We start from the raw sequence: 21,206 nt of genomic DNA on the forward strand, positions 1-21,206 counted from the left end.
TCACTATGAAAAAGAAAAATCGGAATTAAAGGATGTTGTCCGTATCAATCCACTAATACATGTGTCATGTCATGTCGTTTTTGAGTTCTACCCGCTTACGCTGCCGTTTCGCATCCCTAGTTATCATAGATCATAACCGGTCTTCAACTGGAAAACATGTCCTGTTGCTTATGATGTATGTTTTAGACCATGTAAGCAGCCTAATCTAATAACATAATTCTTTCCTCCATCGCTACAAAATGAGTAGATAACCTTCAAGGGGTGGTGTAACAGTATGCACACCTTGAAAGTCACATGCCCATCATAAGCTGTGACCAAGTTGGTTAGCAACAGGGTATTAGCGGGATCCTGTGAGTTTTCATATAATGGTTCTCATGGTTAAAAAAAAATAACGAGTAAATAACCGCCTCAAAACATGCATACACAGGCAGAGAACAAAGATTGTTTCTATCATGCTTTCATTTTGGCACAATTTCTCTACCAAATACAGTATGTATAAGAACAGTGACACAAAACTCATAAATATAGCAAAAATAACCGCTTTTTGCTCTCAAGAATTTAGATAATTCAAGCCGCTAGACTAACATTCTCTTCTTCATGAGGTGATTATATAACAAAATCCCACGTGGCAGATAACGAGTGGAGCTGCCCTGCGAAAGAACAATGATTCAATCGGGAAAGTGTAAGTTTCACCCTCAAAAATCATAAGTGGACTTATAGATGAAGGAAACCTTACATGAAAAACAATACTTGTTGCATTACATCAAGGATTGAAAATACTCGAGCCACCGACATCAAACGTGATTAGTATTGATATAGTTGTGATCACCACAAGCCAAAACAAAACTTGCCCTGCAAACAAATACACAGTTGATCAACAAAAAACAAGTTGACTAGATGCCCCAAAATGGGCAGGTCAAGATGGGTCGTTTTGAGCTGTTACCCTACATATTCAACCCACCCGGCCCGCTTTTAATTGTTTGTCAATAACTAAACGTAAAGTACATCGAATTACACCGTCTAATGAAAACATATTATGACCCGACTGGCTTCCGGAAAAAAAAAATTACGTCAAAACGTAGACCTACTAAAAACGTACATAAAAATAAGCACGAAAACTTATTATATTTGACCCGACCCATTTCCAGGAAAAAAATAAAATTTATGTCAAAACATAGACCAACCGAAAACATACGTAATAATAAGCATAAGAACATATTTTATTTGACCCAACTTATTTAAGGGAAAATTTTACGTCGAAACGTAAATCAACTTGAATTTATACCGATACGTACATAAAAAAACAAGTAAAACTCGATTATAAAGTCTTTAGAAAGTTAAGGGGCTGTAAGTGTCAATGCTAAAAGTGGAGGGGTAAAAGTATATAAAAGGACAAAAAAAAGAAGCGAAAAGTCAAAGTACTGTTTACGCAAGTTGATAACAATACCTCTAGAACTATTCACGGAATTTGAATTGTCGGGTGCTGACACGACATCACGGGAAGTCTCTGTTGACTCTGAGTTCTTAACATCAGTAGGGTATTTAGCATTACTTGTTTCTGAAGCAACAATGCCTTGAAATTCTTCACTAACAAGTAATGCTGCTAAAACATCCATGAAAGCTTCTTTGTTGGCCCCACTTGAGAAATCATTTACGCGTTGCCCGTATGTAGCAGCAGCTTGTTCTAAATCATCAGATAATTCATCGTCTGATAGGTCGTTATCTGTAGTTACTGCCTCTGTTCTTTCATCTTCTTCGTCTTCTACATATGCTTTATACGTGAGTCGAAGTAGAATCTCTCCTGCGTATCCTTTTCTGAATAGTCCCCAACCACCTCGAAGGGCCACGATTTTGTCTGTTGGAACCGTGTCTTTCAATGATCCGAGATCAACCTGAAAAAAAAAAAAAAAAAAAAAAACCCCATCAATTTAATTAAAGTGGTAGAAGAGGCTTAATATAAAGATAAAGTTTATATTAGAATATTATACTAACTAGTATTTAGGACCTGCGCTTTGCGGCGGGACCATTAAACCAAACAAAAAGTAAACGTAAAAACATTGAATTGCGCACGCGCGTTGCAGCGTTTAACTCGCAAAAACTGTGAAATGTAAAACATTGGAAAAGAATAACTAAGTCGGCTACGGACCCGCGAGTTATGACGGCCGTTAAACTGCCAAAAAATAGACGTAAAAACACTGAACCACACACGCGCGTTGCAGCGTGTTTACTCGCAAGATTTAGGTGGAAACGCAATACGACAAATTTGTAAAAGATGAAAAGTATAAGGGACCAAAGTTGAAAGTGGAAAAGTGTTGGGGTTAAAACTGAAAACTAAAGGGGTTAAAACTAAAACATGAAAAGTAAAGGGGTTGAAAGTAAAATAAAAAAGGAAGAGTGATTTTGTGAGGGGAAGAGAAGTTGGTAAATTATATATAGTAAATAATTCCATAACATTACACAAGCTTATATTAGAATGTTATAATAGCAAAAAAGACATCATAATCACTTTCTCAGTATTAAACACCATCTAATAAAATCAAGGAAAAATTACAAGTTTTATCCTTTATCTTTATACCACTTTTCAGGCGGTGTCTTTTTTAACGAATGTTGACAGGCGGTGTCCTTTACTAGGTATTTTGTTGCAAGTTTAGTCCTTTATATCCAACCCAGTTAAAAAACCCTGTTAATTGTTGGGTTTAAAGGACTAAACTTGCAACAAAATACCTAGGTAAAGGACTAAACTTGCAACAAAATACCTAGTAAAGGACACCGCCTGTCAACAATTAACAGGGTTTTTTAACTGGGTTGGGTGTAAAGGACTAAACTTGCAACAAAATACCTAGTAAAGGACACCGCCTGTCAACATTCGTTAAAAAGGACACCGTCTGAAAAGTGATATAAAGATAAAGGACAAAACTTGTAATTTTTCCTAAAATCAAATAAGCTCATTAAAAAATTGAAGCCATAATTGCATACATGAAACATTAGATTTACGCCAAAACAAAGCGATGAATGAGGTTACCTCTCCTGTGCCAACAGTCGTATCTGCAAATCCAAGATTATCTTTCACTTGAATGGACAATTTCTGTTTTCTCGGATTTGTAACTAGCATGTAAAAATCCTGCCACACAAGGAAATGCACACATATATATCTGTTATTAAAAACTGAATCGTCTTAAAAATGCAGATTTGAGTTCCGAAACCTCACCTGATTCCATATTGGCTCACCGGGAGGGCCAATAACAGTTGTTTGACTGTTCTTTTTGCTACGTATTACTTGATCTCCCAGCCTCAGTATCACGTAAGGATCCGTTTTTCCTAAATAAAAAGGAGTCACATTTGTTAATTATAGAACTATCACACATAAAAATAAAGTCTAAATAAACTTTAAAGTTTGAATGATGAAAATTATAATCGGATAGAAAAATTGTTGGTGATAGTAAAATATATAAAAAGAGGTTAGAAACTACCAAAGAAGGCATACGATAGCTTGCGAGCATCAACAAGAGTGACCGATAATTCACCAACAAAATCTTTATTTCCTTCTTGCATTTCGCCTGTCTTGAAATCATTTATGACTGGACCAACTGTCTTTCCCTTTTGAAAATCTAATACAATCTTCTTCGGTCGAACAAATAACCGTGGCAAATCCTCCGTCAAAAGTTTCGTCAAGAACCTTAAATTTTATGCAACGTCGAATTAATAACTTATGGATATATCATAGAAAAAAAAAAAAAAAAAAAAAAAAAAAAAAGATGACTTACATGGAGAGCACAGGAATGGCTGGTGATGCATCAATACATGCATGAAAGAAACAAGTTATAATCTACTACAGATTCTGTAAAGAATACGGATTAACAGTTATTAAAGACATAAAGAGAAGACATACCCATCAAGTTAAACAACCGAAACGGTGACAATTCAAATTTTATTTTCGGAAGTGACACAAAAGCCCATGAAACAGCTCCCACCCACGGCTCTGTTGGAATTAACCGCAGTTTAACCCAAAGTTCTCCATCGATGTCAAAATCTCTGATACCCACCGGCACCTTTACTGGAATGATGCCAAATTTTAGCGACAACATTAAAAGCATACGCGCACCACCAGTGTAGCGGAGTCCTATTTGGTACCTTCATAATAAACATCATAACTAGTCAGCCGTTAGTCTAATATCAAACTATATATCAATGAAAAAAACAGTAACATAATCAGAAAAAAAGAAAAAACTTACTGTAAATCATTAACGCGGCGGGAAGTTCTGCGTTCAACATTTCTAACCGATAGTGGCTCGTTTCCCAATGAGAACTGCTTTATTTCAACTCTCTCCACATAATCAGGCTTCTGCAGATTATCAATAACGGGCTGAAGCGACCGGATAACCCAATTCTCAAGCCCACCTCGATAAACCTTCCACAACTTCCCTAACACCATGTTAACCCACTCGACAGACTCTTTCCTCTGCAAATCCTTCTCAAGAAACAACGAAAAACTCGTGGGAACCTGCGGCCACATTCCCGGTGACCGTTCATCCCTCGGTTTATTCCGTTTTCGCGACGTCCACAGCTTATCAAACGCAACGCCGACAAAGAAAAAGAACACAAATAACCCCACGATATTTCGGTTAATCGGTGGTGAAGGGATAGGGTGTATGACCCCAAGCTGAGTCCTAAGCTTATCTACAATAGGGTCTTCTGTAAAGTGAGTGAAGTTATTCGACGAACCCAACGGAATCGAGCTTTCTGGCAATGAGTCTTCACCTTCAACCAATTCATTTGAAACCCTCAAGTTCACATTTTTTCTCCTTCCCTTATTGGGACCCACACAAGCCCAGATTAGGGACAATTTTGACAGTTTTCTTCTCCTATAAACCCTAATAATGCTAGAAAAACTAGATTGGGTAATTCTACTACATGGGAAATTTGTTAATGATGATGATGATGATGATACCCACAAAATCTTTGAATATTCACAGGTTGCAGAGGATGAACATGAACTGGAAATCATTAACATGTGCCCAATACTTGACACGTATGGGAATAAAAATGAGATACATATGTTTAAGAACCCTTATCTAACCTCTAACAACAAACCCTTATGATTTTGTTGAATAAAGTTTAGTAATTTGATGTAAAGATTGTAGGAAATTCAAGAAAAACATAACCTTGATAGTTTCTGGAGCAGATAGATGGGGTTGAAAGTGGTGGTTTTCATGGAAATTTGAGGCTGGGAGATTGAAGAAAAAGTGTTTTGAGACGTAAGGAGATTGGTCCACTGAGAATTGAGTAAGTTGACGAAGAATCGTCATCACGAATTTAGATTCAGGAGGATCATGTTACCCACATATTAAAATCATATTATTTTTTTATTTCTTTACTATTTTTTTAACGGCCAACGAATCATTTTAAATGAGATATTAGTGAAATTCACCATAACGGGATACACTCGCCTCCGAACCGGGAAAGCCCTCACCTAGGTCCGAAGCCCGTGAACACTCGCCCGAAGGCACGGTGAGATAAAACCCGCTTAGTTCAAGAATCGAACTAGCGATCTCCACCTATTCGCCTAATCTCCCATCATCACCAGGTGCCGCAGAAAATAATGGAGAGGGCAGGAATCGAACTTTGGTCCCTTGGAACACCAGGCCTTCCCCTTACCACTCCACCATCACCTCATTGACTTATTTCTTTACTATTGGTTGTGGTGTTTTTAACGCTAAGACGTTGTGCTAGCACCATACTGTGTATGAAATGCAAATTGGTATTAAGGTGTTTTGTACACTTTAATTATTAGAGTGCAGGGGCGCAGGATAGAAGGGGCCCGGGGGGCCCTAATTTTTCGCTCAGTAGTGTCCGGTATGTAGTTTTCGTATATAATTTTTTAGGTATATACGTTTTCAACCCCCGGGTTTTGTAAGTTCTTTTAGGTATATATGTTTTCGACCCCCGGTTGAAAATCTCAAGCTTCACCACTGTTGGAGCAGACACTAAATATGTATATTCAATTTTGCCATTCCATAAAGTAGCGGACTAAGACATGATACTCTGTCTTGGTGTTGGAACGAGCAACCATTTGTTATTTCTTGGAAATAAGGTTGGTCCAAGAAAAACACAAAAACCCATTTCTTGGAAATAAGGTTGGTCCAAGAAAAACACAGAGATTTTTAATCATTCGGAGAACCAACTCAGTTTGTATCGGCATAAGAATGAATAATAAGACTAAAGAATAATCAACTCATGAATAATGGTACCATTAAGGTACCAAAGAATATGCTTGACAACGATCCAATGGCATACGTTAAGTTCATAAAAAGCTAATAAACCTTGCTATCGTCCAAGAGAGACATGAGTAGACAAGGGCCTACATTTATTAAGACTGGTACGTTGTAATAAATCATGTAAATAGTATACCCTTATGAGAAGGATGAACATTATCACAAATGTGACATGTATCCTCGAAAAAAAGCTTAAAGTGCCTAGTGGTTGAGTGCAAACTAAGAATGTAAACACCCAGTCAAATTAGCCACAAATGCCGATGAACTCCGGGTAATGATAATGTCAACAACATATACAAGAACAATCGAATCTCGCTAAAAAAACAATGACATATCATAGACACACCAAGTAAAACCAAATGTAACAGATTTCTATGTAGCTTCGAAAACCAAGTTATCCATGTCTGCTTTTGGTCATAAAGAACTTTCTACAACAAGCAAACATGGTATTGACAAGCTGGGTCAAATTATTAGAATCCCAAAACCCCTTATTACTCAAAGTTGAACATGTAAAACTAGAAAACCTTACTTTCCACACGCGAACTGCAAAGTAAGACTATGGGGTATGGGGCTTGGGTTGGGGCGTGGGTTGGCTGAAAACGCCCAAGCCACCACCCCGGTGGCTTGGGTTGGGGCGTGGTCCAAGGGGCGGGAGTTTGAAGCCGGGCGTGGGGCGGGCTAGCGATCCTATGTGGTGGGCTCCTATTCGCTTTGTTGGCCATGTCCTATTCGCTTTTTTTTTAATAAACTGCCAAGCCAAGCCAAGTCACGCCCCAACCCAAACCCTGCCATACCCCACGGACACGTCACTCACTGGTGGGGGGGTTCGAACTCCACGTGTCAACTCATGCCTCCAACCCAAGCCCCACCATACCCCACGGTCTAAGGGAGCAAGCTTTTAACTGTTCTAAAACAAATGGGTTAGCTTTTACGACTGTTGCATCAATAGCCCATTATTTAAAACCCCAAAACAAACACACTCATCAATAACAGGTATGCAAAAATAAGGGCTCTACTTCAAAATTTGCCAAAACTTACAAATCTCACGTAAAAGCCTCAAAGGAACTGTATTTCGTTAAACAAAATAAAACACAACAAAACAATAACTTTTCTCCACCTGCTTATCAGGCATTGAATCCTACCAACAAAAGCTTCCATATCCATCCAAAAAGTCCCCACAAAGAAATCCTCTGCAAGAACCGGCTCATTTTTTTATGGTTCATAGGACCGGAAAGCCAACCTACATACACGGGTGCACAGAGCACCAAGATCCTGAAACTACTCTTTGCAGATAATGTCTTCTTACACTTTTCCTTCGGATTTCCAAATCACCCATGATCTAAACCCGTAACTTTCAGGCAACAAACGAGTAACCTTTCTAGTTTCTTCAACTCATTCCTAAACATACAACAAAGTAATTCATTTTCATTTAATAAAGATTTAAGTAGCTATTCAGATAATAATCCAAACTTATTAGTGATATTATCATTAACATAATTTTTTTTTAGCTAAAGTCAGTTTTTTATTTTATACCGCCTCCTAAATCGTTTATATTCAAAGATTCGATTATCAAAGTACTAATAATGTTTTTGTAATCATAACTAACACATTAATTATTTATAAAAAAGGCCCATTTCAACATGTACTAAAAATTCAACTTTTTCAACCTGTCTGTTATGACCCGTTACACAAACCGCTCACATCTTGCAAAATCTACAAAAAATAAGTAACACAAAAAGTACCTCTTAAGCAAGAAACAAAGCTTCCAAATAGTCATCAATATACGCAAGACACGGCCAATGATCAGTTCGGATCCTAACGAGTGTTGAGTTTACCCCAACTTCCATCTGAAAAAGAAGATGCGATGTTGGAGGAAGGAATATCAAAATATGAAACCGGCCCATGTTCCTTTTATTTATAGGAAGATTACTCCCTTTTTCATCTTCTTCTTCATCATACTTGAGATAAAGCGGGCCCTCAGTCATATACGGATCCACCGCAACAACATCAAGACCAGAACCAGAACCAGAACCAGAAGCACCATCATCATCATCATTCCAAGTAATGTCACTTATGATCCCTCCATCCTTAACAATATTAACAAGTTCAACACCAATGACATTGACAACAAAAGCTGATAAATTCTTCTCAACAGCTTGTATTAGAGACGTTGCGGAAACTTCTAGAAACTTGACAGATCGTGTTCCATTGATAGCGGTAACACCTTTACCTCCTTTTAGAAGAAACATCTCTCTCGCGGTGCTAGATGAGCTACTACACGCTTCCCATAAAGCGTTGAACAAATTTACGTAATATCGAGGTACTTCATCGTCACGAATGTCGTCTGGAACTAAAGCTTTAAGAAACATGTCCTCAATGCCTACGGTAATACTCTGGAGTTGACCACTGATGATTTGACCGTTTTCCGCATTTGCTTCTATGGACACATCGACGAGCCCCGGTGTCGGTTCCCTCGGTTGCAATTCAATCAAAACACCCGCATTAAAGCTTTCGTCGTCTTCTTTTTCTTCATCTCCGATACCATTGTTCACAGGAACGATATCTAGCGAATCAGTTTGACTTTGACTGGAAGGTGTCATGTTTTTGGTGGGACCCCCAAGAAGAAACGGTATGCGGTAAGGTTGAATCGACCCGAACGGTGCTGAAGAAGAAAACTTGAGCACAGTAGCATACAATGCAGGATGAAGTAAATCCACAGTATCCACCTCAGCAGATCCCTTGTTTCCCCACACGCGATTGAACGGTTCAGATTCAAACCTCAAGGTACACGTTATTCCGATTTTGATACCCGGCATGTGTCTGAAATCAGGAATCAACGAAAAGTGTTTCCTCAATATTTCAACGATTTCCGAAACTTTAGAATCTGTTACACGTAGGGGTTCTTGTGATTGATTGGGTCCTTCAAGTGCGGGGATACTCGGTGTTTCGGTATCGTTATCGGGTGTTTCCGGATGCCATGATGGGGTATTAGTATTACTATCTGTGATGACTTCCATATGGTACGGCTTTTCACCGTTAACGTTGAAGGAAGCTAAAGACAAGGACCAAGATTGTTTGACCAATAACGGCACCACTCGTTCAAGGTGGATATAGGATGAAATATCTTTTGATTTTTTAGAATCGTAAGAAAATCTAGGAGACTGAACGGTGAAAAACGGGGTGGAGTGAGAAGATGGAAGCTGATCCTCGGTGCTCAGTAAGTGTCGGAGCTTATTTCCTGGTACACAGAGGAGCATTCGCAGGTATATTCTGGAAAACGAAAAAAATATATATATCAGCTTTGGTAAGATGAGCAGTTCTTTCAGATATAGATAGTCTTAAAAGTTAAGTTTAGCGAAATAAATCCGAATAAATGTGGAATTCCAACCCGTTTATTTTATGAATGGGTCAATGCAGGATATGTTTTATGACTTTATTTCTAATGAGTCAAACAGGTACAATAAATGGAATACAAATCAAATGAGTCAAATTTTTACTTATGAATGAATTGTTTTGTTTTTATCTCTAACATGTTAATATGTTATAATCATATAATGTAGCCAAATATAGGGATGGCAATCGAACCCGAACCCAATGAGTAAACCCGAAGCCCGACACATTTGGGCCGGGTTTGGGTTGGGTAATCGGGTTTGGGATTAATTTTTACTTTTTTCGTGGGTTTGGGATTTGGTGATATACCCGTTTACCCGACCCAATTACCCGATAAAGTGTACCCGTCTACCCGATTGTATACCCAATATAGTTTCTTTTATTTTCTTAAATACGTATATATATGACATATCAATTATTAGCATACATTATTTTTGTTATCTATGCATTTGAGTAATTTTTTTTATATACATTTTGGTACTTTATTTATATACAATGTAGTTTATGATACATTTTTATAGTGATAATGCTAATGTAATTGATTAGTAGTTACCCGATAGATACCCGACGGACTTTGGGTCAGGGTATACCTCACGGGTAATTTTTTAAATTAACAGGTTTACCCGAAACCCACGGGTATACCCGATACCCAACGGGTAATTACATGATAGAAACCCGACGGGTTTGGGATTACCTAAACCCGCCCCATTGCCATCCCTAGCCAAAAAAGGCAGTAAAATAAAGGGGCTGGTAGATCAACCAAAGTAGATTGCTAATGCATACAAGCTCCTAAGCGTTTCTCTTTCGCAAATTCTGATCATTACAGTAATAACAATGTTTTTGTAATATTAACCATCAAATTGATTATTTAAATGTTTTATCAGAAAAGTGGTTGTGGGTCAACACAACCCGTTTCAGCAAGTAATAAAACATTACTTCTACAGTCTACAGATTAGAGAAGAATTATGGTTTTGGGTACCTTGCATTGTCACGGACCTCAAGATCTGGAAAATGAAGGCAAGTGAATGCAAGGAGACGAGAAAGTTTAAGGAAGATTCTAGAGCTTTGGTGGTGCATCAATAACGTCCGACACAGAACGAGAACTTTACTTCCCTGAGACCATGATCTTAATCCCGTATCAATCCCATGTTTTTCAATTAGAATACTCATGTATTTACCAAGTAGATCTAGCAGTCCACCTGGCGGAACTGTAACATTTTCAGCGATTTTTCCAAAAAGTGGGAAATAAGAGCCCAGTCGATAGTCAACTTTGACTTTTGGAAGCAAATGATTGTCAAACGTCTGAAGCAGTTGCTGTCCTAAAAACCGGTGCTTATGACATTTTAGCAAACGGTTGATGAAAGCTGCCATAACGGGAATTAATCCCCGAGACTCTAATGTCATAGTCACTAGCATCCTCTAGCATAATGAAAGATAAATGCATAAATATAAGAATAGAATACCGATAAATATAATCTTCAACAGAATATGAAAGGTCTTACATTGTACCTCTGTAGCATGGAAGATTGTAGACTCCACAAGATCTCTAGGGGAAGAATCAGACTCCGAATGAGAAGATTCGCCAATCAAAAGCTTATGAAAGGTGCGAAAAGCGACAGACGTTTCAGTGCTCCATGACGGCAACCATTTGAAACCCGATACAGACTCAAAAGCATCTTCAAATAGCTTCACAACAGACCCTTCACCATTTGCATCTTCCAATCTAGACTTAACAAGTATAACCGAGCAATACACAATCAAATCAAGCTTTAACGCTTTTAAAGCAAGTGGATCAAACACGGTCGGGTAAAACCGTAAAGCTGTTGCAAAAATTTTCTTTTTATCCACCTCTCTCTTTGACATCACCATCCCCATGAAACCCAACAACCAGTGAAGTGCAAGCAATCGAAAAACCAACACGTTCTGCGCTTCTCTCGAAATCAACGAAACCCGTCTAATAACTTCATTCTCATGCCCACTAAACGCTTCCGGAAACTGTAAATACATCCCTAAATACGCATGACAAAGCAACATGTCCGACGTAAACAACAATCCTGAAAACTGCACCTTCAACAAAGATGCCTGCAACTCCAACGCCACGGCAACCGGCATCACAACCGACATAAACTCAAACAGCCCAAACGGAGTCAAATACTGCGGCCACTCAAGCAAAAACGACATCACCCTCCTCAACTCCTTAACCGCTAAACCCGAACTCTCCCTCCCTAAACTCCCCCCAACCAAAACCTGCGGCACATTAAACGGCACCAACGGAACCGCACTACTCAAAACCGACACATTCACCTTCGACACCACAATCCCATGAACCACATTCGCCAACATCAACACATAGCTTTGCGCCACATGAGTCTTCTCACTCTGACACAACTCCCACAGACTACCAACCGTTTCCGACAACAAACCCGGACATTCCCTCTCTAACTCTCTCAAACACTCGCAACCGACACCGCGTAACTGCCGGTCTATTCCATAACTACGTCTATTCACTACAGTCAACAACACCTCAACCAAACCCTCAAGTTGACTAACAAAAGTCAACTTAGTCATTTTACTATGATTGTAATTATCAATAGTAAACATAATAAATATAGATGTGGTTGAAATTAGCACCTGTTCTTTTAACGAGTAAGTGATTGTAACGGCGTCAACGGGAGAGTTGATGACGTAACGGAGGGTTTCGAGGAGACGATCTAGGTTTTGTTCGATTGAGGAATTGGCGAGGATTGTGGTGACGTGTTCTTCAAGGAAAGTGAGGATGAGGAGCTTGAGGTTGAGAGAGAGGTCTTTGCGGAGGATAGAGGAGAGAGAGAGGTCGAAGAGAGGTTGACCGGAGTAGTTGAGGGAGATCCAACGGGATCCGCCGTGCTGGTAGTCGTCGATTAGGGACTCCCATTCTTGTGGTGTTAGGGGTTTCAGTGGTGTCACCGGTGCCGGTGACGGTGTGGTCTCCATCTTGGGGGTTTGGTTTGTTTTGTTTTGTTTTGTGGATGTGTAGTTAGTTTGGTTTGGATAGTGGTAGTCAATTGAAGTTATCAAACAACTATCGAACTTAAAATTATCGAGTATACTTGGAAGATAAGTAGATAACAACCAAATCTCACATGAAGGTGTGTGTGTTTTTTTTTTTTTTTTTTTTCTATCGTGTCATCAGCAGAATCATCTGATCATATCTATCTTCACTAGGCTATATATTGTGGTCTACCCGTGAAAAGTGAATATTTTGATGTATATTAGAAGTACATTTAGTGAGTAATGTCGCGTAAAGTAAGGGATGTCTTTATGAGTTAGCTATCGAAGTTACTATCTATTGGGAATAGCCCAATGTTGTTGGTGAGTTAGATAAAGTGTAGAATAGATGGATGTCATGGGTTCAATCAGGGCCGGACCAAAAGGCTTAGCATTCTAGGCGAAGGCCTAGGGTCTCCAAAAAATAGGGGCCTCCAATTTTTATTTTTTCATATTTTTCATATATTAAATGTGTATGTGTACTTGGCCCTAATGAACAAACACATAATGACCCAAACACATAAAATATCTACATCCAAACTTGAAGGATTATTGGCCAAATCTCTTTTTCTTGAATTCATAAGTTACCATGTCCCATTTTTTCTTGAAGCAATTATGCATCCTCTGCCGATGGTGACGATGGGGGAGAAACTATGGGTAATCGATTGTTGCCGATGGTGCGATTTGCAATTGATGAGTAACAATAAAAAATTGTGATTTGATGTTTGCAATTTTGCGACTTGATATTGCGATTTGCTATTGCCGTTTGATATTTTTTAGGTTCAAGTCTCACAAGGGCACCGATTTTGTACTTCCCTTGTTGGGATTGAACCCTACCAAAGGAACAGTTGATTAAAGTCAAAACCGGATCAGAGCAGTGGATCCAAAATAAGCAGATGTTTGTATTTCATTCTCTCCCCTTGAAAGTGGTTCTAACATCTGATGACCTTCATCCACTGATCCTTTACAACAACTGCTGTCTTACAACTGCTGATCAAGTATAAAGATTGATGAAGACTAAAGCCCTGATGATCAATCTACTGTTATGGGTCAAGCACTGCTAAAGAAACCAAGTACTGCTGGAGTCACAACAGTGGAATGATAAAGCAGTAGTTTAGTCTTTCCTTTTGTAATGTATTGTAATCAGTAGTTAGCTTAGCAGTGTTTGTATTAGATCAGTAGTTTCAGGTTGTTAGGAAGTTAGATTTCACTTTCATGGTGACGTCAGCCAAGATGCTTCAATGGTTTGCTCGTGCCTATAAATAGAACAGTACCATACTGTTCTATTAGCTCTTTCACCACTTGTCTTCCTGTACGAGCAAATACTGTGAGCTCAGGCTGAGGGGGAGTTTGTTGTGACAACTCGAGTTTCCGAGATTCCACTTTCGTATTCGTTGTACGTTGACTGCTTAGTTGTTTGCTTATTTGCCTCGTAATTGTACACACTAATTATATGTGGTGATGATTGTTAATATGTAATATCTATACTATATAATAAAAGAAACCAATAAGTGACACGTGTCATTCATTGAAGGCGTCTACATTTGTAATTTCCTGCATTTTCATACTTATCTTATATCAATTAATTAAATAATAAATAATTAATTAATATTAAATCTTATCTTACTTTGAATGTCGGATCGAATCATTCTATTTTTTCTAATAATATTTTATCTTCAAATTTAAGCTATAAATATTCTATTTTTTCTAATAATATATTATCTTCAAATTTAAATTATAAATTAAAGATATTTTTAAATAATGCTTTCTTTCCCTTCGTATTTTATCTTTCTTATTTATTCATAATATTGAATTGATTCTAACAACAAACATTTAAGATGTTGCACATATTATATATTTCTTTTATAAACATTGAACATCATATATTCGCCCCGCTTGCGGTATGCGCATATAATATATATGTGTGGACGCTCGGAGGGCAAAAGTGAAATTGCACTAATTTTAACATTATTTTACTAAGTTCGTGAAAATAACGTTAAAAGCGGCGGACGGTTAATAATGCATTATCATCATGTGGTGGCATTGATAACAGAAAGACAAAAGGGAACATGCACTAATCGGTCTTTGTCCCGATTGCTGAGTGTTAGGTGCTTTATGTCCAATGCTTGATGCAAAACTACTATCGAGTCGGGAGTCTCACTGAAAGCAGCCTCTACATCTTACCCTACTCAGACCCTACCTTAGCTTTACTATTGGTGAGATTTACTGAGTATGACGATGATAATGATTTAGTACATATAATTAGATTTATTCAACCCGTATAACACACGAGGTTTATATGGATATAATTCTTTTATTATTTAGTTTATAAAATTACATTTATCCAACCCGAGTAATATACAAGGTTATAAAATTACATTTATTTAACCTGTGTAATATACAGTGTTTTTAAAGATATAATTTTTTTATTATTTAGTATATATAATTAGATTTATTCAACCCGTACAAATCATGAGTTTTTATTATTTGGTATATAAAATTACATTTATTCAGTACAATACATGGGATTCTTAGAGATATAATTTTAATATATAAAATTACATTTGTTCAACCCGTGTAATAAACGAGATTTTTAAAGAATATTTTTTTTTAATTTAGTATATAAAATTACATTTATTCAACCCGTGTAATACACGGGGTTATAACCTAGTGTTTATATGTTTGATATGAATTATTTGAACTTAAATTACTTAGACCATGATAAAGCCCGACGAAACAAAGTGTGTTTTGCCATAATCCATACGACGAAACAGAAGTGATTCGCCATGAATCATTCCGACGAAACACAGGTGATCTTTGTGGGTAACGGTTGTTCATGATTATTAGGGTTTCTGTGTTGATCTTTGTAACTGATATGTTGACGACGTAATTGACATGTGTAGACGAAACGCCTATCCTGACGAAACGTGTATGACGAAACGAATGTGTGTTTCGCCGAGGTTGTCACGACGAAACAAAATGTGTTTCGTCAAGGGTTAGAACGACGAAACAGTGTTGTTTCGGGGCTTACGGCGAAACAGAGGGTGTTTCGCCGAATGTGTATTTTGCACAGTAACTTAGTTTTAGTCTGTTAAAAGTTAACCTGGTTAGTTAACTGCCGTTAAGTATTGCGCATGACTTGTACGATTGTAAATACGTGCAATGTGCTACTCGGTGATTATAGATGCATTGTCCACTGTGATTGTACTTGTATGCGAACTTCGTGAATACAAACTGATTATGTATACGTGCATACTTTAGGACTTGATTGATTAACTGTGAGCACATACTTAGCATACCGAGCAAACCAAGGTGAGTTCACACTCTTACTAAAGCATGGGATTCCCGGGTAGGGAATGGGATTGATTGATTGATTGTACTTACATGGTTGTGGGAATTACGTACTACTGACTACATTTGAGAAAGGTCACTTATAGATACTGCTAGACTAGTGATACATGGGGAAGCCCCTACTACTCTTCGCACACATGCATGTAATGGCCGCGATACTGATACTGATCTTCGCACACATGCATGTAATGGCCGCGATACTGATACTGATCTTCGCATACATGCCTGGAATGGCTGCGATACTGATACTAAACTTCGCACACATGCCTGGAGGGCCGCAATACAAATAAAACTAGTCTACAATACATGGGAAATCCCCACTAATCTTCGCAAACATGCCTGGAGGTCGGCGATGTAATTATAAACGATATATGGGTTACTAAACAAGCAAACGTTTTACGAAATGAACACTATTACTAAACAACCCACTGTGAACTCGCTCAACTGGTTGTTGACTCTCTGTTACATGCCTTGCAGGTCGTTAGGTACTCTTGGAGCTTGCACTGGGAGGCGCGGTCGTTGTGGACAAGGATCGTGAATGCTTTGTTAAACATTATGACATTTCATACTTACACTTATGTTGGGTTTACTTTTATGCTTCCGCTAAACATTGATATTACACTTATGTTTTGAACACCTTTCATATTGGTTTGGTTGAATTACATTTACTATTACTTATTACTTACATGTTCAATATGATTGGTGGCTTGATCCTGGTCAGTCACACCTCCAAGCGGTGATACCCCGCGTGTGGATTTTGGGGGTGTGACAGATTGGTATCAGAGCCATTGGTTATAGAGAACTTGGTTTTAATAGGGGGAAAACGTTTTTATTAAAACCAGACTATAACCAGTACAGTGCTCAACGATCCACAACGACGCTTCGCTCCACGTGCAAGGCTCAACAAACTAGGTACTACTATTCATGTTTACATTGCCTACTTGCTAGATTACATAGAACTTTGCTCGCGGTATGCTTAGATTACATTGCCTACTATTCGTTATTGCTTGAGAACACTTGTGTGCTTACTCTCTTCTGTCATCGCACTATTCGCGAACCTCTCTCACTTATGTTGCATTTGCTATGAAGATCATGGCTGGACGTATTAACTTGACTCAAGCCCAGTTGACGGCTCTCATTAACGAACAAGTTGCTGCGGCACTTGCAGCCGCACAAGCAGGAGGTCAACACGCCCAACCACCTGTTTGCACTTTCAAGAATTTCATGGACTGTCATCCTAGCACATTCAATGGCACGGAGGGAGCAGTAGGACTCCTCCATTGGTTTGAAAAGCTCGAGTCGGTGTTTGAGATGTGTGAATGCCCTGAGGCTCGCAGGGTGAAGTACGCCACTGGTACTCTAGAAGGAATTGCGCTGACTTGGTGGAATGCGCAAGTTCAGCTTTTAGGGTTGGCAGCTGCTAACGCCACCCCTTGGAATGATTTCAAAGAGCTGATCAAACGGGAATATTGCACACGTGACGACATCCACAAGTTAGAAGTGGAGTTATTTCATTTGAAGATGACTGGGTCGGAAATTGAGGCATATACTAAAAGGTCAAACGAGCTGGCCGTTCTGTGTCCAACCATGGTGGACCCTCCTATTAGACGTATTGAGTTGTATCTCAAAGGACTGGAACCAGAAATTCAAAGCCACGTGACATCGGCCAACCATAATAATATCCAGGATGTTCAACGTCTTGCTCATCGCCTCACGGATCAGGCAGTGGAACAGAACAGGCTGCCTAAACGTATCAGTGCTACCGATGCTACTACTTCCGCTACTCCCAGTGATAACAAGCGGAAATGGGATGGGGATTCCAGCAAAGGTTCAGCTACAGCTCAGTCTCAGGTTCAGCAGCGCAAGACTGATAACTACCAGAGCCCTGGTCAGCAATCTTCGGGCAACCAAAGACAGGGTGGATATCGAGGAAATCTCCCAAGGTGCAATATTTGCAACAAGCACCACAACGGCCAGTGCAACAAGGGTCATTGTCAGCGGTGCCTCAAGATGGGTCATGAGGCTAAAGATTGCAGAAGCTCACGACCTGCGAACCAGAATCAGCAACAACAGCCACCTGCTCCACGAAACTAGCAGCAGCAACAACAGCGAGGTAACAGAGGATGCTATCAATGTGGTGCTGAAGGCCACTTCAAACGTGACTGCCCTCAGTTAAACAAGAACCAGAACAATAACAACAACAACAATAATCAGGGCAATGGGAACAACAACGGGGAAAACAATGATGGAAACAACGACGCTAGGGGTCGTGCATTTGTGCTGGGTCAGGGTGATGCAAGGAATGATCCTAACGTGGTTATGGGTAAGTTTCTTCTCGACGACTTTTATGTTACTGTATTGTTTGATTCGGGTGCGGATACCAGTTATGTGTCTCTAAAAGTTAGTCAAATGTTAAAACGTACACCAACACCCTTAAACACCAAACATGTCGTAGAGTTAGCCAATGGTAAAAGTTTAGAGGCCACACACATAGTCAAGGGTTGTAACATCGTCTTAGCTGGTCAGACTTTCTCCATCGATCTCATTCCTATAGTTCTGGGTAGTTTCGACATTATCATTGGTATGGCACTTGTTACTAATGCATCAGCAAAGGAGAAGAGATTAGAAGATATCCCAGTGGTACGTGATTTTCCTCAAGTGTTTCCTGAAGATTTGCCTGGGCTACCGCCTCACCGTCAGGTCGAGTTTCAGATTGAACTAGCTCCTGGAGCAGCACCTATAGCTCGTGCACCGTATCGATTAGCTCCAATCGAACTGGAAGAACTGTCTAAGCAATTGCAAGAACTTTTGGATAAGGGTTTTATCCGTCCTAGCTCTTCGCCTTGGGGAGCTCCAGTATTATTCGTGAAAAAGAAGGACGTTACCTTCAGGATGTGCATAGATTACCGCGAACTCAATAAAGTGACTGTGAAGAATCGTTATCCTCTTCCACGCATTGACGACTTGTTCGACCAGCTGCAAGGGTCGAGCTACTACTCCAAGATTGATCTAAGGTCAGGTTACCATCAGCTGAGATTCCGGGATGAGGACGTCTCCAAAACACCATTCAGAACTCGTTATGGTCACTACGAGTTTCTTGTCATGCCATTCGGATTAACGAACGCGCCCGCAATATTCATGGATTTAATGAACAGAGTGTGCAAGCCTTATCTAGACAAGTTCGTCATCGTTTTCATCGACGACATTCTGATCTACTCCAAGAGTCAGGAGGAACACGAACAACATTTACGACTTATCTTGGAACTTCTTCGAACGGAACAACTGTACGCCAAGTTTTCAAAATGCGACTTCTGGCTTCGTGAAGTCCATTTTCTACGCCATGTGGTAAACAAGGATGGGATTCATGTTGATCCATCCAAGGTAGACTCGATCAGGAACTGGCCTGCACCGCGTACACCAACAGAAATACGCCAATTCTTGGGCTTGGCGGGTTATTACAGACGGTTCATCAAAGACTTCTCAAAGATTGCGCAGCCGCTTACACTACTGACACAGAAAGGTGTTACGTATCGCTGGGGTAATACACAGGAAACAGCTTTCCAACACTTAAAGGATAGATTATGCAGCGCATCTATTCTTTCATTGCCAGAGGGCACAGACGATTTTGTAGGCTTCTGCGACGCATCGATTCAGGGTCTTGGTTGTGTACTGATGCAACGGGATAAAGTCATTGCTTACGCTTCGCGCCAACTTAAAGTTCACGAACGGAACTACACCACACACGATTTAGAATTGGGAGCTGTTGTTTTTGCGCTTAAGATATGGCGACATTACCTGTACGGTACCAAGTGCACTATTTACACCGATCACAGGAGTCTCGAGCATATCTTGAAGCAGAAGGAATTGAACATGCGATAACGTCGATGGGTCGAGCTACTTAACGATTCCGAATGCGCCATTAAGTACCATCCGGGCAAGGCCAATGTTGTGGCCGATGCCCTCAGCCGAAAAGATACTACACCTAGGCGTGTACGGGCGTTACAACTCCTTATTCAGTCTAGTCTCCCTGCACAGATACGAGATACTCAGATAGAAGCATTGAAACCCGAAAACGTCAGGGCAGAAGCCTTACGCGGCTCACAACAACGATTAGAGCAGAAGGAAGACGGCGCCTACTATGTAACGGGGCGTATTTGGGTCCCACTTTATGGCAACTTACGCGAACTGGTAATGGATGAAGCTCATAAGTCCCGTTACTCGGTACATCCAGGTTCGGATAAAATGTACCACGATCTCAGAACTACGTATTGGTGGCCTAACATGAAGGCCCACATAGCGACTTACGTTGGCAAGTGTTTGACCTGAGCGAGGGTCAAGACAGAATATCAGAAACCATCAGGCCTACTACAGCAACCAAAGATACCACAGTGGAAATGGAAGGAAATTTCCATGGATTTTGTTACTGGCCTACCTAGATCCCAGCCTGGGAACGATACTATTTGGGTGATCGTGGGTCGACTCACAAAGTCTGCTCACTTATTGGCTATCAAAGAAACGGATAAGTTCTCCGCCTTAGCAGACATCTACTTGAAAGAAGTGGTTTCGAGGCACGGAGTGCCAACCTCTATTATTTCGGATCGGGATGCACGATTTACTTCAGAACTGTGGCAAGCAATGCACAAAGCTTTTGGCTCACGGTTAGATATGAGCACAACTTATCACCCTCAGACGGATGGGCAGTCTGAGCGCACTATCCAAACTCTAGAAGACATGCTTCGGGCATGTGTTATCGATTTCGGCAACAGCTGGGAAAAACACCTCCTGTTAGTGGAGTTCTCTTACAATAACAGTTACCACACCAGCATTCAAGCTGCTCCATTCGAGGCATTCTACGGACGTAAATGCCGGTCACCCCTCTGTTGGGCAGAGGTGGGGGATAGTCAAATCACAGGTCCAAAAATGGTAGTTGATGTTACTGAACGGATTGCTCAGATACGACAACGCATGGCAGCGGCTTGTGACCGTCAGAAAAGCTACGCTGATAAGCGCAGGAAACCGCTCGAGTTCCAAGTTGGGGATCAAGTGCTACTCAAAGTCTCACCCTGGAAGGGTGTGGTTCGTTTTGGTAAACGAGGCAAACTCAATCCGCAGTATGTCGGACCGTTCGAAATCAAAGAAAGAATAGGCAAAGTGGCCTATAAACTG

The 21,206-nt window shown here is 39.9% G+C and overlaps 2 protein-coding genes across 3 annotated transcripts; both read right to left on the reverse strand.

Moving 5' to 3' along the window:
• Positions 1–381: 381 nt before the first annotated feature.
• On the reverse strand, positions 382–5,310 carry LOC110865223 (tricalbin-3). Of its 2 annotated transcripts, none has more exons than XM_022114448.2 (9): positions 4,233–5,310; positions 3,890–4,131; positions 3,765–3,783; positions 3,471–3,676; positions 3,209–3,318; positions 3,023–3,121; positions 1,448–1,892; positions 737–852; positions 382–645 (listed from the first exon to the last, which is right to left on the reverse strand). In XM_022114448.2, exons 1-8 carry the CDS (start codon positions 5,009–5,011, stop codon positions 764–766), a joined length of 1,989 nt encoding a protein of 662 aa, XP_021970140.1. In that variant the 5' UTR covers positions 5,012–5,310; the 3' UTR covers positions 382–645; positions 737–763. The 2 variants fall into 2 exon arrangements, with proteins under 2 accessions (XP_021970140.1, XP_021970139.1); XM_022114447.2 differs by having other exon boundaries at positions 382–650.
• Positions 5,311–7,266: 1,956 nt separating this feature from the next.
• Positions 7,267–12,734, reverse strand: LOC110865222. The gene is made up of 4 exons (XM_022114446.2): positions 11,172–12,734; positions 10,642–11,081; positions 8,015–9,542; positions 7,267–7,670 (listed from the first exon to the last, which is right to left on the reverse strand). Exons 1-3 carry the CDS (start codon positions 12,633–12,635, stop codon positions 8,018–8,020), a joined length of 3,429 nt encoding a protein of 1,142 aa, XP_021970138.1. The 5' UTR covers positions 12,636–12,734; the 3' UTR covers positions 7,267–7,670; positions 8,015–8,017.
• Positions 12,735–21,206: the final 8,472 nt, after the last annotated feature.

This window comes from Helianthus annuus, chromosome 6 (assembly GCF_002127325.2).
Source record: "Helianthus annuus cultivar XRQ/B chromosome 6, HanXRQr2.0-SUNRISE, whole genome shotgun sequence".
Classification (NCBI taxonomy): domain Eukaryota; kingdom Viridiplantae; phylum Streptophyta; class Magnoliopsida; order Asterales; family Asteraceae; genus Helianthus; species Helianthus annuus.

What these genes read in the sequence shown, in the direction of transcription:
- LOC110865223 (XM_022114448.2), bottom strand. Translation starts at nt 5,011, where the DNA reads ATGTTAATGATTTCCAGTTCATGTTCATCCTCTGCAACCTGTGAATAT. An exon ending in GCTATCGTATGCCTTCTTTG is followed by an intron (nt 3,319 to 3,470) that starts GTAGTTTCTAAC and finishes CTTTTTATTTAG; the next exon opens with GAAAAACGGATCCTTACGTG. An exon ending in GTGAGCCAATATGGAATCAG is followed by an intron (nt 3,122 to 3,208) that starts GTGAGGTTTCGG and finishes CTTGTGTGGCAG; the next exon opens with GATTTTTACATGCTAGTTAC.
- LOC110865222 (XM_022114446.2), bottom strand. Translation starts at nt 12,635, where the DNA reads ATGGAGACCACACCGTCACCGGCACCGGTGACACCACTGAAACCCCTA. An exon ending in CAATCTTCCATGCTACAGAG is followed by an intron (nt 11,082 to 11,171) that starts GTACAATGTAAG and finishes TCATTATGCTAG; the next exon opens with AGGATGCTAGTGACTATGAC. An exon ending in GAGGTCCGTGACAATGCAAG is followed by an intron (nt 9,543 to 10,641) that starts GTACCCAAAACC and finishes TTCGTTTTCCAG; the next exon opens with AATATACCTGCGAATGCTCC.